General features: G+C 37.3%; 1 protein-coding gene across 3 annotated transcripts in view; it reads right to left on the reverse strand.

Annotated features, from left to right (window-relative positions):
• ANGPT1 (angiopoietin 1) overlaps nt 1-17532 on the reverse strand; it is a 253157-nt gene that overhangs the window by 52822 nt on the left and 182803 nt on the right. For all 3 annotated transcript variants that reach the window (XM_008255828.5, XM_008255827.5, XM_089335584.1), the window contains exon 5: nt 4522-4649. In XM_008255828.5, the coding sequence (XP_008254050.1) occupies nt 4522-4649 (128 nt within the window). The remainder of the gene's footprint in view (nt 1-4521; nt 4650-17532) is intronic.

The raw sequence follows: 17532 nt of genomic DNA on the forward strand, positions 1-17532 counted from the left end.
TAATATGGAATATATAAAGTCAGAATATGTTGAAGTTCAATAAATTTTCCTTATGATTACAATTATGGTTACCAACTTCAAGTTAATAATACTGGCATCACAAATCCTTAAACAAGCTATTTTTTACCAATGTTAAATTTAAAAGTTGAATTCACTCTAGCCAACTCCTGCACCCCCCAGAAAAAACCTTTCTACTTTTCTGCAGAAGAAAAATAAAAATCATATGCTTAACAGATGAAGAAAGCTAAGGAAAATAGATGGTTGGTTTCAGACCCACTTGAGACCTGAAAGGACGTGGAAAGTTCACTTGCCACTGTTGTGTGGTCTGTGCTGTCGGCGGTGTCCTGCTTGTGGACATGACCCTTACTATGCCTGATGCATTTACTGATCGGATAACCTGGCTTTAACTCTAACCAAGGGAAGAAGGAACTGGCTCCCATCCCAGGCAGGGTCAAAGCTTTCAAGCATTAAACACCTTTTAACGTTATGCGGAGGTTTAAACCCAAACAAAAAGGAGAAATTTGATTCACATAGTTTTTATGCCTTTATTCTCCATACAAGTTGGAGTGATTATTCTGTGAACACTGATTTTTTTTTTCTTTAAACTTAAATTAAAAGGACTCAACTCATTTGTTATAGTCCTTTTGCAAGAATTAGGAGAATTATGAGTTCAAATAAAAATTAATATTTTATAATAAATAAGTTATGATTTCATGATTTGTTCTTTTGGAAGAAAGTAAGCCGACTATAGAGTATTTGCTTATAGAAAATTATAAAATGAATGGAAAAATCCTGTTTCCTACTAGTATGCATTGAAGAGAATTCAGAGAGGAAAGTAACCACAAGCCATTAATAATATGAAACAAAAAGGAGAAATATAAAGATCTTAATTCTCATTTTCTATCTGTTTGAATAATTAATCCTAGAAACCCATCTTTTGTTTCCACATGATATTTGAAAAGATACTTTCCCAACTTTTGCAGACATCCCTTTTGTGGCATGGAACAATGCCTGCCAAACAACTGCGTAACAGTTCTGTTACACATGTAACTCTTACTCTACCATAAAGATCCAAATTTCTGTTAATTTTCTTTTCAGACGTCCTAAATAGCTCAGGTTTTACTGTTTGGCCCATATCCTATATCACAAGTATCTGGTCATGCTCTTTCGTTTTTTCTATTGGTTGTGTTGAGTTTTCTACCCTTGACAGGGCTTTGGAAATCATTACAAGGGCAAACCATTTGCTAAGCAAACCCAAGGGTAGCACTGATGTCTGTATCTACAATGTGCTTAAAGGGGGGATATTGTAAAGACAAATTTTCCTACCACTTTTTTTTAAAAAATAGAATTAAGAGATACCAATGATCTATATTGAAATAGGAGAAGAAAATGAAATTATATGATGGTAGGGAGTGAGAGTAATTGTGATTGGATCATGGATCAGTTTATCTAATTTCTGACAATAAACCTTTGCCTATATGACTTATGTCACCTATGTGTTTATTGCTCCTTGGAATGCTGCAACTTTAGCCATCACTAAAAGAGATAATTATCCTGCTTAGCCCTCTGGTTAATACGACTCCATTTAGTCAGATTGTTTTGTTTCAAAACCAGTGTTCAATATTTACTAACTATATGGCTTGGGCAAGTCATTTTTCTAAAATAAGAACAACAAGAGGATCCATGCCACCACATTAAGAGTCAACGAGTGTGTATGTGCACATATGTGTGTCTGTGTATTGATAAAATACAGACAAAATAAAGCTTTGAATAGGACCTGGCAAACAGAATACTCAATACACTGAAGCAGAGAAATGTACCCTCCAGGCTTCTCTTTTACAGATTTGTGAAATGAAAATCTGTTCTAGACTGTGAAAGAGGACAGGGTGGTCTTCTGCCCTGACAAAAGCCCAGTTCTACAAGCTGCTTGTTTGCCAATTTCATCTCAAAATGTTTCCAACTAGAGTTGAGCTGTGATAACATTGGAACTAAACTTCAAGGAGTGATCAAAACTTGACTCAAGGTTGTGCTGCCCACTTCCCCCAGGGCCACATGGTAGGCCTGGCAGTGGGGTTTAAAAAAAATTAAGAAGTGTGTTGGAGCTGTGGCAAAGAAGACTGAGCCTCTGCTGGTGCTGGTATCTCACATGGGCTCCAGTTTGTGTGCTGGCTGCACCTCTTCTGAACCAGCTCCCTGCTAATGGCCTGGGAAAGTGGACAAAGTTGGTCCAAGTGCGTGGGCCCCTGCATGCATGTGGGAGACCCGGAAGAAGCTCCTAGCTCCTGGCTTTAGATCTCTCAGCTCTGAATTATGGCAAATTGGGGAGTGATCCAGTGGATGGAAGACCTCTCTCTCTCTCTCTCTGGCTCTACCTCTCTCTGTAACTCTGCCTCTCTAAATAAAAATCTTTAAAAAAAAGTGTGAATGTTTTCAATCTGAAAACTTTGAAATTGATATTATTTTTATATTCATATCTATCATGGAAATATTAGAGTTCTAAAAGGAGGGTCACATCATATGTTAGTTAACTCTACTTTTATACTAACTATTAGTGGAACTGACACTAATAAAAAGATTCTTTGAGATCTCAGGTAGACTATAGATAAGCAGAATATTTAATTTTTTGAAACTGCCACTCCCTTGGGGGCAGTTTCTTACCTACTTTATATGTTATTTACGTGCTGTGTATACATCTGCTTGTGTGTGTGTGAGTGTGTGTGTGTGTGTGTGTCTGTATGCTGAATTTAAGTTCAAGTAGGATTTTAGGATATGGAAAAGGCTTCTCCTACAATAAATTACTCTCATCTCCTCACTTTCAAACCCATTTTATCTTTATAGTTTTTTTGTTTGTTTTTTTAAGCCTTGGAACACTTGATTCCATGATATCTTGCTCAGAAACCCAAAATGAACAAGTATTTTGATGAAACCACATTTCTCTGGTAGGTGGCCAAAGTCGCCATGTACAGATCTGTGCCTGCTGCCTTTCCTCCGGCCTGGGCTGGCTCTTCCCTGAATCTTCCTCGAGAAGAAAATCGAAGACTTCTTTTGAGAAGAAAAATTTGGCCCAGCAAAGAGGACTAGAGACAGTGAACTAATTTAAACCAGAAATCCTTAAGGAAATTAGGAGACAGAGGACACTGGTAGAAGGAGAACTAGATCTGACCAGACCTTGAGAAGGATCCAGACTCACTATGTTGGCCATTAAGCGACATCTGGCAAACTGATTACCGACATTCATTTCCCCTGCTTGGCAAAGAAGACTAACAATCAGGAAGACTAAGTAACTTGGATTTACGTATTATATACTACATAGAAGTATTGCTATGATCCTCAGCTGGTTATTTATTCATTCACTCATTCCAACACATGTTTGCTGAGGACTTACTAAGTGCAAGAAACCACGCTATACTTCAGGAAATCAGAATTAAAAAAAAAAAAAAAAAAAAAAAAAAAGCAGAGCTCCTGCCTTGCAGAACTCTTGGTAGTGAGAAAGTGTCCCAATTTGCTCCAGGTTGGGGCACAGGGGAAGGGACAGGGGAAGGCCTTCTGGGAGCATCTGCCTGTGACCCAGAGGAAATGGGAGAGAATAATAATTCAGGTGAGGCAAAGAGCAAGGAGAGCTTTTCATCCGTCAAGGCCACAGGGTGTGCTCTGGGTATCTTGTGCTGAGTTAACACTTTTACCTGTTGAAGAGCTGGACTGTTGCTTCTCATTGCATTCCTTTTGGCTGTTCTACCTCAAAGCTCCCTCAAAGCTTCAGATGCACAGATGGGTTTTATCACTATACGTCTACCTTATTTTGAAGCAATCTATGAAATTGTTGATTTTTAATACACTGGTAACTACTGGCTTCTGTCTCTGTCTAGTAAGTGACAAATGAATGACACCCACTGAATTGTATTGAAAGCATGGATGGTTGATTTAATGATTAAAATAGGGGGGCAGTATTTAAAGGAGATGTGACAGCAGGAAGATAGGATTCGCTTACTTCAGCTTATTCTGGGTGCAGTTCAACATACGGATGAACCTGATGCCCTAACATTTACTCTTTTATGTAAATATGAAAAGCAAATCCTTCTAAGATGGTAGGTTGAGAAAGGATATTTTTTTCCACCTTCCTAGTAGTGATTCTGCAAATATTCAGAGTAAGTTCCCTGCTTCCTGACCACAATGTGTGGAGAGTAGATAGAAGTCTTTGCATTCTTAGGACTTCAGAAGATATCTACCTCACATTCTCAAGGTGGATGTGGCCCTGGCATTGCAACCTCTATAAAATAATCACTTATAAGCAATGAGATATCCAGGAATAGCAGAGAAAAAAATTGTATGAAAGAAGGATGGGATGGATGTCAGTAAATAGAGTTTTCATCTTTATAGACCTGGGAAATACAGTATTTCTGGGAGAAAAGAGCTCAGGCATATGTATACTTCCAGCTTAACAAGTCCACAAATCAATCTGATTATCCAGCAGTTCAACCAGGATCTGTTTTACATCTTGTAAACAAACACTTCTGCTTTTACCTTTTTGGGTTCTGGCATATTATTAATATAAATAGTGTAGATTCCACTTTTATTAAAACCAGCTTGGTATACATCTGCACAGTCTCTAAATGGTTTCTCTTCCTCTTTTTTTCCTCCCTTTAGTAAAACTGCAAAAAAAATATGATTGCAATATGTTAAATATTTGAATATGAATATCAGTACCATTAGTTCCCAAATGGACTCCAAGCATATGTAAGTATTTCTTCCCCACCCTCATAACAAAGGTTAATATTTCATTCACTGAAAAATCAATCACAATGACAATACTTGATTTTAGATGACTTAGAACACTACAAAACTAAAGGAAACTGTTGTCATGCAATTTATATGAATACTTCTATTTTATTTAATTTCTTCATTCTTCTTTTTTCTGTATATCTTTTCCAAAATATCAAATCAAAAGACAAATGACCTGGTTGTCCAGTAGATCCAATTGGTAGTGATTATGTCAATGTTTCCTGAAAGGTTTGTTAAGACATTAACTATATTTCATAGGAAAGTTGAAAACAACAAATACTTTTTGAAGGAGGAAGAAATTAAGACAAATTCAAAGAGAAAAACACAGTAACAAGCTTACAATACCAAAAATAGATAGTGCTATTTCTCTGTGGGTTTAGATTGAAGAGCTACTAAACTTTTTTTCAACCAAAAAATATAAAGAACAACAACAACAAAAAAAAAAGAAAACAATAACTGTCAAAATAATTAGATTTGAAAAGTAAAATCATTTTGATCCAATTAATTACCAAGAAAAAAACTGTTAGTAAACTTTGATTTTTATTCAGTTCCCTGAATAGGCAGATGATATATGAATATATCCCTACTAGGCAGATGATATATGAATAAAAGAAAAAAAATCGAATGAATTAGACCTTGAAATTAAGTTAGATAAGAGGAAAGGTCACATTAAGGACTGGAAGTGAAGTGAAGACAGGAAACTTAATTAGGTATAGTCACTATTGAGAAGAACTTTTATTTTATTCAGTGAGCTTTATCCATTAAATTCTCATGGATGAAAAAAAATACAAACACATATTTAATAGTTTCTAACTAAAGATCATGCAATATAGTTAGAAAATATTTAAGACATTGTTTTCTAGTAAATGCATATTTTTTATTAATTGATTTTATTCAACCCTTTTCTAGAAATTAAGATTATTTTGTAAACTTGCTCTTAAAGTTTCCTATTATTTAATAAATATCGCCTTCAATCACTTTGAGTCACACTGGTCTATCGTAACAAAAATGTTAAGGTAAACTATGAATCAATACTTTTAGAATAGTTTTAAATGTTCTATAAACTGCTAACCTTACTTAAACTTTAGCTGAATGATGCTTGTTGCAGCTAATAAATAATCTAATCATTGTGGAATAAATTCCTATCTCAATATAAACATTTCAAATTTTCAAAAATACTGAACTATGTTTCAAGAAAGTGAAATATTCATGACTGATATAACACTTAATAACATCACAGTTTTCCATATAGTCAAGGTATGCACTAGAGGCTTTACCTAGTATATTAATAATTACATCTAAACACCACACACACACACACACACACACACGGATGTAAAGAAACACCAGTGAAAATTTATGGTCCCTGGAGAGGATAAAAAACACAGGAAAATGTGGTCAATAGCAACCCATGGGTAAGCCCATTTTTCTCTTTTGGGTGAGAGATGGAGAAAGTCATTTATCGAAGAAGAAAATGCTTCCCTCATCAAATGTACCACTTCCTGCCTTCCATAACTCAGTTATGTGTGCTGTGTGTGTTCCTTCCCACGTCTCTGCCACTTCCCCTCCCCTTGGCCACTGCAAGAAGATGTGGGTGAAGGGGCTACTGATGGGAACAGGGGAGCTGCTTCACACACATTTTCACTAACAGAGCAAAAGGGAACAAGTTGAGTCTTATGTGAAAAATAACTAGAAATTTGTTGTCTAAACCATGAATATAAATTCTATACCTGGGAAAAATGGTTTGAGGATTCTGCCATTCAAAGGTACAATGAGTACAATGGTTACTCTATGAAAATCGTTTTGGCCATTATAATTAACATATATGACATAAATATTTTCTTGAAATTTAGTTCGACATTTTTCAAAGACTGAAAATTACTCAGATTCTTACGAGAAGAAATAGTCATTCTTTCACACACATACACAAAGATTAGACTGCTTGCTTTTAATCACATATGAGTGAGTAAACATTATACTTGAAAGTTTTATTCAGCCTACATTTTAGAGTTTTTGCATTTTAAATCAATTTGAAACCTTGAGCCACAGCTTACCGTTATAGTCTTATTACAACTAAAGCCTGAAGAAGGTTCCCTAGAGAGGGTTAGATTGACCTTTGTCATTAAATCTACTGAATAGGACATTTATAAATAAATATTTCTGAAATAGGTGTGTTAATTATATAAAGTGGGTTGTGAAAAAGCATAGTGAGTACTCAAAACATGGTAGTTACTATTGTTGCTATGGTAATGATAACAATACAGTTAAAGGCAACATTATATTATTGTTCTACAGAAGAGACTTCAGCAGAGAGTGGAAGGCCACCTGGTGCTGTCTGTGGAGTGGGTCATGTTGCTATCTTCCACCCCCAAATTCAAGCATTGCAGTTTGACTGAATGTAGGGCAGTTGAAGTGACTGGTGACATTTAGCATTACCTTGAACTGTTCTCTCCTTGTCAAAAAGTAGGTTAATCACTTTATTTCATTTGGTGACTAAATCAACTGATGCCATTGTTATTTAAGTCTAAAAGAAACAAATATGGATCATGTAATAGTGCTACATATTATAAAATTTGCCTGATTAGCTCAGACATAGATTATTTCAGATTAAATGATATATAATGTATATATCAAAATGTGGATTGTAGGGGTTTCAACCTCATATTTGTTTGAGTGCCTTTTCATTGTTACACACTGGAGTGTTCTGAAGTTCAATGCCACGTTTAAATAGACTGGGCACATGGTACACATTTTGAAAATAGACAATGAAGATGAATGTACTGAACACTGCAGTTGTCAGCAGTAGGGATGCAGTTTTGTCGGTCTTGGAAGTCAATTAGATGGAAGATGGAGCCTGAAGGGAAATGTGGCAAATGAACCAAGATGGACACAGAAGACCTGGTGGAACAGGGTGGAAGAAGCACCACTCGGGCAGAGCTGGGAGAAGTGATCAAAACCCAGATCTTTATGGATCTCTCCTAATGTTTTGAACTTTTAGTAAAAATGGACCAATTTGAAAGCCTGAGTTAAGAAGTAGATCTTTACAACTAGCATTCCTTACTTAACCACAAACTCAGCTTTTCCCTGCCTACTCCTTCATTCCCAACAAGTCTGCTAATTTGGAGTCCAGATCCCTGACATTCCCATCAGCCCTTTTTGAGTCGCTTCCCTTCGCAATCGTCTTCCTAGTCCTGATTCCACAGTGAGGTATTAAAGAATGGCTCAGGGGCATTTGCAGTGCTCTCCACCCACTCACCCTTGCAAGGATAAATTCTCATCTGTGGACTAGTATGAAATCAGTTACTCACCCCCATGCAAATATTAAATCATTTGTAAAAGACTTCGCATTGCATTGCCTGCAAAGTATAATTTAGTTGTTTTCACTTGTCATTTGTCACTTTTCTCAAGACTAAAAACTTCACTCCTAATTCTTTGTATCTGAACTTTATGACTTACTCTGAAGATGAAAGCCATTTGCCGTGTCTCCTGCACTCCCTTACTCTATGTCACAGAAGTGATCTTTGCTTTTGACTTGACCTCTCGTAGTCCCTTTTATATGTAGACATCATCTTTGTTGGTTTCTCTTTCTTTCTTAACTTAACATGTAAATATCCACTGATATTCATTTCTTATTCCATTCTTGGGTCTCTATTCCTCAAAATTCAGGTTTTTTCTTTCCAGAAAGCCTGAAAATTACCTATAATGGCTTCACACTTCTATATAGAATTCTAAGAAAAATATACATTTTAGCACTATGTGTTAATTCAACAACTAGTGTACATTTGCTATTTATAAGAATTTTCCTAGGCAATGGAGTTATAGATATTGTAAAACCCAAACCTGCCTTTAATGTGATCATAGCCTGATGGGAGATAGATCCATTAAATTAGGAAATCTTTAATGACAGTTCATGATAGTCATATCCATGATTAGTATTTCCATGAAAGGAGAAAACTCAACTCAAACTTTCCTAAAGGAAAAAGATAATTATTTGGATCATGTAATTGAATGCTCCAGAATAGAACTGTAGGTAAAGTCTGATCAGGTTCCAAAAAATGTGACAAGGAATTGATTTTTTTCTTGATGCACTTGTTCTTGATCCATTACCAGGTCACAATATGGTTGGCGACAGCTTCTATAGCTATAATGTTACCAGTTTAAATACAGCATTAAAGGGAGACAATTGTTATGAAATGCACTAGTTCCATGCAAGAAGAATATATTCCATCTGCCAGGTGGGAAAGACTGCCTGGCAGAGATAACACTTAGAAGAACAAAACATGTAGAAAACCCTATCTGAGCTAAATTTTAAAAGCCTGGTTAGTTCAAAGACTTCACTCACAGCAGTATCAGCAAATAAATCTAGAAAGTCTAAGGAAGAAATCATTATTCATTCTTTTCATTTAGTCTTATCTGTACAGCCAATCTTTGTCATCTAAAGGGAAAGAATAGAGACAGGAGCAGGTGCATGTCTATCACCGGACAATATTCAGTTAATAAGCAACCCGAGACCCTAACACCAGCAGCTGTGGACCATACCCCTTCTCTTCCCTTCATTTAACCAACCAATTTCACTCCAGATGGTGTATCGGGCCACCAGCCTGATTTCAGGGAAGGACCTTGAAAGGTGAGGTAGAGGGTCACTTCAATTCAGATGAACCCTCAAGAGAAAACTTCCTGGAATGTGGAATTGGGAATTCTGAGTCTGAGCAATCCTAGCAAAGGACACAGATGGCAATTAGCTTTGCTACCAGAGAAAAATGTGAAAAGCCCAAACCCTGGCTCCTATCCATTTCCCAGTCAGTAGCTATAAGGAATGTATCATTCAAATATTCTTTTTAACTGTAAAAGTGACTTAGGTTTATATCTTTCCAGTATTTGACATGCATTAGAATACATGTGGATGAAGTTATTTGTTCAAGGGTAGTCCTTGTGGGTGTTTTGGGTGGCCACTGTCATCAGAGAAAACAGTGTTAGGAACTGGCCCTCCATCTGATTTCAACACAGTAGGTTACTGAAGGTAACTGAGCATGTGCACATCTGACCAGGTGGAAGCAAACAATTGATTAGAGCCTGTGCTCTTCAACCATGTGTGTGGACATTTCCAGGAAGGCCATTTCTAAGACGTTCTCTAGAATTCTGATTTATTGTGAAGGACTTCTGTAAGCCCCAGGTGCTGTGAACATTCAGATGAGAGAGATATCTTTTTTCTTCTCTTATCTGTCCGCATTTCAAATAAAATTACTTGAAATTTTAAAAGATATGTTTATTTGGGAGCAAAAAAGTTTAAATTCATGTATATGAAACATCTTCAAAATGTTCATAGAAAATCCATATTATGAAAAGCTATAATTTAAAAAATTTTTTTACAAAAATATCATAGTATAATAAATACATAGATTGTCTTTTTAAGTACACTTAATCTGAAGTCCTTGATTAAATAGCTAAAAGCTGCCTCGTTTTAAAAACTATAATTTCTTTTCTCCATAGTCCCCCTAACCTGGGTATACTCAAATACTTGAACATCATTTATCTACTCTATTATTACTCTAAATTTTTTGAAAAAAGAGCTACTTTTCTCACACTAATTCTTTTTGACAGGCAGAGTGGACAGTGAGAGAGACAGAGAGAAAGGTCTTCCTTTGCCGTTGGTTCACCCTCCAATGGCCGCCGCGGCTGGCGCGCTGTGGCCGGCGCACCGCGCTGATCCGATGGCAGGAGCCAGGAGCCAGGTGCTTCTCCTGGTCTCCCATGGGGTGCAGGGCCCAAGCACCTGGGCCATCCTCCACTGCACTCCCTGGCCACAGCAGAGAGCTGGCCTGGAAGAGGGGCAACCGGGACAGAATCCGGCGCCCCAACCGGGACTAGAACCCTGTGTGCCGGCGCCGCAAGGCGGAGGATTAGCCTAGTGAGCCGCGGCGCCGGCACACTAATTCTTTATATGTATATATTTTGTAAATAGTCTGAAAATCTTAACTATAATCTTTTTGATGGAACTATAATAATCATGACCATAAAATTAACTGGCATTAAATGAACACTTACCATGTGCTAAATAATGAGTTTCGTGTGCCAGGTACGTCTTACATACTTTGCTTCATTTTAGCACCATAAATATCTTATGACATGGATTATTAATAAATTATTTTATATATGAGCCAACTGAGGCCCAGGGAAGCTATATAACTTCACCAAAATTTACAAGTAGAATTCTCCAAACTCATGTGGAACTGCAATGAGTTGTTAGTCACAGAGCTCCCGGCTATATTTATGTCAGCTGACAAGGTTACACGTAGAGTTCTGGATGGTTCGGGACAGTCCTTAATTCTGAATGGGTGCAGACTCTTCTTATTGAAGCAGAATGTATAGGAAAAGAGACAGGAGGCAGAAATGCCAAGAAAGAAGAAAAATGAGGACTTGAGGTTAGAATGAATCATGGGTGGGAGAATTGTTGATTAGATAGAATCCCTCAGCTAAAGTATGAAGCAGTGATGGCAGACAACTGCAAAAGCTGACAGAGGAGGAGGAAGTTCCCCAGAGGCAATTTTGGACTGCATAGTGCCTATACCCTGTAACTCACATTGAATCGGGGTTTACCCCCATTAATTTCAGTTAGTATTCTCACAATCCTAATCACTTGATCTCCCAGCCTATGGATTATTTGCTGGAAGTTACAAAGAGATAGGGCTGGTGGGAAGTGATAGTGGGCACACGAATGTGTAGTTGAGCGTTTGTGTTCAACACCCACAATCAGTCATATAGACAACAGGACACTGGTAATGGAAAGCTTGTGTGTGTGAGGAAATGACAGTGAATTTAAAAAACAGGCAAAACCAAGAAAAATTTGGAATTTAATGAGAGAGAAAAATGATATATTTTGCCAAAGGTCGTATGGTGTTATGATGCAATTAATTTGTGCTGATAATAATAGATAAAATTATTAGGAAAAGCCTTCATTTTTTAAAATTTGTTCTAGAAGAGAGAAGGGGACAAAAACAGTGCAGAAAATGTATCATCACAACATTTAAACATTTTCTTAACATTTTCTTAAAGAAATAAATTTATCTGGAGAATGAATCACTCATGATGTTTAATTGTAAGCACAGAAAATTTTAATAATGTTGAAATATTGCATAAGGTAGATAAATCATTAGCTCTACATGGCTATGCAAAGCATCTAATGCTATAGGTAGCTGTCCAATTTTATGGTGCATTTTAATTTTAATATGTGGAATAATGAACTATCAAGTAGTTCCACATATTTCTACTGTAATTTCATTAGTATAATTTTTTTCTAATGCTTCTTAAATATGGAATGATTCATATGTATAACAATATATATTCAAGCTATTTCTTCTGAAAGTAACCTAAGATGGAAAAAAAAATACTCAACTAAAAGCTGAAGATGGACTTACACAGAGCTTTGTTTAAACAAGTAATCATTCATTTTTGTAAAATTCATTTCCCTGTTTTCCCTTTGGGCACCCTGTTGCTGTATGACCCCTGCCATTTGTTCAGAAGGTCATTTCATTAAGGAAGATATTTCAGGTGTTTCATGTGTGTTAATTTCCCGTGTAATGTTTTCAGCCTGGCTGAAATCCATTGGTTTTGCACAAAAAATTTCCCATGCATATGGGAAAGCTTAAAGGGCATCTTTTGTACTGTTTTGAGTGGACGAATAATCGATTTCAGCTAAAGCCATTAAAAATAGAAACTCTTGAGTAATGCTGTAAACAGAGAAAGGTTTTTGTCGGATACTTTTGAAAACTGACACACACAGAAAATTCCCTTTGAAGTTTCAAGGATGTAAGGGCTGACCATCAGCACAGGTAGGCCTGATTCCAATTCTTGGTAATACACAATACTTGATGATCAGCTAGGGGTTCTACACTGAACATGGGCATCAACAGTGCTACAAAACTGAGAAGATATAAATTGGTTGATGTGAATCATAATGTGTGAGCTTGTCGAAGATACTGGCCAAACTCTGAGATGCATGGTACTTCTAGGTTCCCAAACCTGGCAGCAGAGCTGGGCCTGGAACTCCGAGTTCTCACTGCTGTTCCATGTGAACTGCACTTCCCTGCCCTCTCCATGGCGGATGTCTTAGCTGCTTCCTGATGTTTGAGAAGAATCCTTCTCAGTCTAACCCTAGCTCTAGAGAGATGGGCTGGAAATTAAATTTTGATTGAGAGGCATGTGTCCGTGAGGCCTTAGTCAACTGGCAAAGTCTCTTTTTAAAACCAAATTTCTGCTTACAATTAAGTGACAATTCAAGTCACTAGTCTAAAGAAACTTTCTGGTTACAACAAATTGTGACACCTGAAAATAATTCTGAGTGTGAGCAAAGATATGATAAATAGATGTGGAAAAGGTGTAACTGAGTTGACGTCACATATAATCATCTGACTTCCTTGTGCATCCATTAGGAAGCTTGGTTCGTACTTGGTAGATCACCTCTATCTCGGAGATGGTTCCACTCAGCAAGTGAACAATTAAGCCAGTACTACCATGGGATTTCAGTGCTATAAAATTAATTACAATGTTAGGCCGGCGCCGCGGCTCACTAGGCTAATCCTCCACCTAGCGGCGCCGGCACACCGGGTTCTAGTCCCGGTCGGGGCGCCGGATTCTGTCCCGGTTTGCCCCTCTTCCAGGCCAGCTCTCTGCTGTGGCCAGGGAGTGCAGTGGAGGACGGCCCAGGTGCTTGGGCCCTGCACCCCATGGGAGACCAGGAGAAGCACCTGGCTCCTGGCTCCTGCCATCGGATCAGCGCGGTGCGCTGGCCGCAGCGCGCCAGCCGCGGCGGCCATTGGAGGGTGAACCAAGGGCAAAAAGGAAGACCTTTCTCTCTGTCTCTCTCTCTCACTGTCCACTCTGCCTGTCAAAAAAAAAAAAAAAAATTAATTACAATGTTGATATTCTTTAGTCAAACTAAATTATGAACTCTCACAGGAAACTAAACATGTTTGTTGTGCTACTAGTTCTAAAGGTTCTTTGTAATTGACTTTGAAAAAATCTGAGGTTAAAAATAATTTTTTCCTTTCTGCATTTAAAGCTAAATGTAGAATTAAAAAATTTCAGCATTTCTTTTCTCCATCTTAAACTATAATATTGTGAGAGTATCATTCTATAGTTGATATAATGCATAGATACACTCTATAGTTGATATGATGCATACATAACAAATTATGTTAATAAAGTGGGTTTTTTTTTGTCATTTTTTCCCAGAGGAATTAGTTATCATCTGGATCTTAGTAATGTGCCATAGTTTATCCATGGCTAATGTCCATTCTCTTTTTGTCCCTGAATTTAAAAAAATACCTCTTGGAGTATGGATGCGTCCAGGAAATGAATTAGTTAAAATTCTATTCAAACTCTTTGTGCTGCTTTGATTTTTGTCAACAGGGCTATTAAAGAACAGGAGGAGAAGGGGTGCAGCAATGTTGGAACATCAAAGAAACCCTCGTTTTTCTGTTGTGCTTCCCCTGGTAACTTCCAGGCCCAGCTGGAACCAGGAGATATCCCTCGAAGAGAGTTCCTCTAGTTTCTGAAGTTGAAACTCTAATTCCAAGAGAGAATTAACGACAAAATTTCAATCTCCCCCAAAAGATGTGGTTTAGAAAGAGTTCATGGGAGAGGTCAAGGACTGTATTATTTTTTATTTTGTTATCATTAGTTTGGCTATCTACTATTCACACAATTTTTTTTCTTTTTAAAGAAATTACGACTTTTCAAAAGGCAGATAACGTGCTCCAGAACAAAGGAGAAATATACCATTTCCAAAAATAAACAGTCATTTTCCCCTTAAGCCGTTGGGTTTTATGAAAGGAAGTGCTAGATAGTGTGGTTCATTTTAAGGAAATTGTAAATGTTTGACATATAATTTTCTGTCAAGATAAAGCATTCTCCTCATTAAATAGGGACAAGTACTCACTGTCGTGTTCAGCAGATGGCTTCCTGTGTTTTTCTTTCTTTTTCTACCTAACATTGCATTGTACATTACAAGTAGTCATCGAAAAGTCAAGTGTTTCTCTCAGTCAATGAAAATGATATTTTCTATCCTTTATCAATGTTTATATGAGTGACATTCAGAAAGTTTTAATTTCCTCCCATCACTTGTGATGTTTTTAAGGGTCATTTTTAACTCAAGGGACTTGCAGTCCAAACTATCTCGTCTCTTGACTTAAATGATTTACTTCATGGACTCAATAGACAAGGCAAGGGAGGTAAATTCCTTTCAGATGGTAGAATTATCCTGCGAGCAGAGCCAGATGACTCCTCAGCACTGGGAAGGAAGAAAACGCCTCATTTCCCCCTTAAAGAAGGCCAGAGGACCAAAAATAATGATCAAATGTTCCCTAACAGAGAAATCATCCCCTGGGAAAGACGCATTAGCCCAAATCATGTCCATTACTTAAAAATGTGTAGCACCAGTCATTATGTCTTTCAGATGACATGAAGGAAATTTTAAAAATGAGCTTTGTATGAAGCTCCTCTACAAAGCTTGAATCTATTAGGGAAATGTGTAAGTGTATAAACATGCTCATGTCTCTTAAATTTATTATCAAGTTTCTCTTATTCTCCCCTACCCTGTGTCTCCCTACCTAAAAATGTTAACTGCCCTTTCACATTGGAGCTTCTTGAATGTGAGTAGATAATGATTTCTGTTTTCATTCCCTCTTATTTACATCTTCAAACTCTGCAGTTGAACCTTGTAGCTTACCAAAATTCTGCCTGCAAAAGGTCACATCCCAGTTCTAAAATTCATTTATCATTCTACTTTTTATTTTACCATATGTTTACTTGCCACTGAAAATAGTAGCTTTTGAAAGTCTTTCTTCCTCTGCCATATCACTTCCAAATGTCTTTACTGTTAATTCTATGCCTTTCTTTTGGCCTCTTTTTTTTTAACCTGTAGCTTAAAGAATTCCAAATTTTCTGTCTTTGAGTTTACATTCATAATTTTATGAAATGGGCTAATGTCAATATGTAAATATTCTAAACCCATACACAAACTTGTGCACCATGTGCATGTAAATTCTCTGAAATTGTACACAAACTTGGGCCTAGGTGTGTGCACTACATACAGGGTTGGAAAAGTGGAAGAAAAGAATGCAGTTTAGCTCACATTTGCCAATGAATGCGTGGCCCCCACAAGTCAGTCATTGCTTTTTTTGCACATCAGTTGGATTTCACCACCTGCCTCCTCTGAGGACACAGCATCAATGTGGTCACTCAGATTCTGCTCCTGAATCCTGGCTTCCCATATCCTGCCTGCCCCACTGTCCCACAGGCACCTCAGGCAACACGTCCAAAGATAAGCAAGTTTTCCTCCCATGTTGCTGACTTGAAGGGATGCCATCAACACTATCTCAGTTACTTAGCCCCGACATTTAGAAATTATATTTGATTCTAATTCTATAAAGTGGCTGTCCTGCAAATTTCCCCAATTCTCTTTCCTTTTGCTTTTGTTTGACCCTTTGATTCTGATCTTGTTATTTCCATTCCACGGTCACTTTGAAATGTAAAGAGAACCATTGCCTCTAACTTCCCTTCTCAACCGAGAACACTGGAGACTCTCCAGGTTCAATGCTCAGCATGTTCACTTACTAGAAGTATGATATTTGGACACTGTATATTATTCTTTGCTTAGTTTCTTTATCTTTCATATGAGGTTAACAATAGCATTTATCTTATAGGGTTGGTATCAAAATTAAATAAACTTTTATATACAAGGTGCTCAGAAAATTGACTTGTGTTATGAATTTGCTGACATAATAATGGCAGAAACAAACTTTAGTACCCTGCTTCCAAATGACTCAACTTTTCAGTATATTTTTCCTACATTGTGGCTACAGTAATTCTCCAATGCAAATATCACCATCATTAAATATTCACAATGGATGCATCATGACTTCAAGGGGATAATCTGGCCTCCTTGATATCCCTCAGTTTGCCTCTCTAGTTTTGTTTTTACCATTCCCCTGCCTTGATTTTGAGATTTAGACTGAATTTACATATACCATCCCCATCCCATGCTCTCATGACTCCTGGCAAATAAACCCTGTGCTCTCAGGGAAGTCCTCCACTGATTTCATTTTCAAGATTCATTCATCATGTCCCCAATGGAGGCAGACTGCCTATGTTTTAATCCTAGGTCAACCCTTTCCAGCTATGTAACCTTAAGTCAATGCTGAAATTCCCTGTAGGGGTTATAAAATGGTGCTGAGCCCAGTAGTTGCCTCATTCTGTTGCTGTGAGGACTAAGTTAGTCCACATAAAGCTTAAGCAATGTCCAATAAGAATTCAATAGACCTCAAGACGACTACAGATGATGGATTCTGTACTCATCCTCTGTCTCTGTCATGACTGATAATTCTGCTTGTTTTGCTGGTGCCCAGATATCTTGGGCTTACTGCTAGCAAAGAATTCTAGAATAAAATTGGTTCCTTGAAGCAATAGACCCAAATACAGGTTTTTTTTTCTTCTTCCCAGTGATCTGAGCAATATCTGGCACATTAGAGGAACTTAGCAAATATTTGTTAAATAAAAATGGATAAACATTCTTATCTTCCAGAAGAGAATCTGAAACAGAACAGTTGTTCAGAACTATTTTTTGAATGAACAGATAAATTTATGAATCACATTTTGGTATAGCAGGAATGTGCTCCAAGTTGATTTGGACAGTGAGACAATCTGTGTAATTTTAGGATGGAGTCTAAATACTTTTTTTTAAATTTTTTGCATAAT

The sequence above is a fragment of the Oryctolagus cuniculus genome, chromosome 6 (assembly GCF_051225735.1).
Source record: "Oryctolagus cuniculus isolate XC-2025 breed Fujian yellow rabbit chromosome 6, ASM5122573v1, whole genome shotgun sequence".
Classification (NCBI taxonomy): Eukaryota; Metazoa; Chordata; class Mammalia; order Lagomorpha; family Leporidae; genus Oryctolagus; species Oryctolagus cuniculus.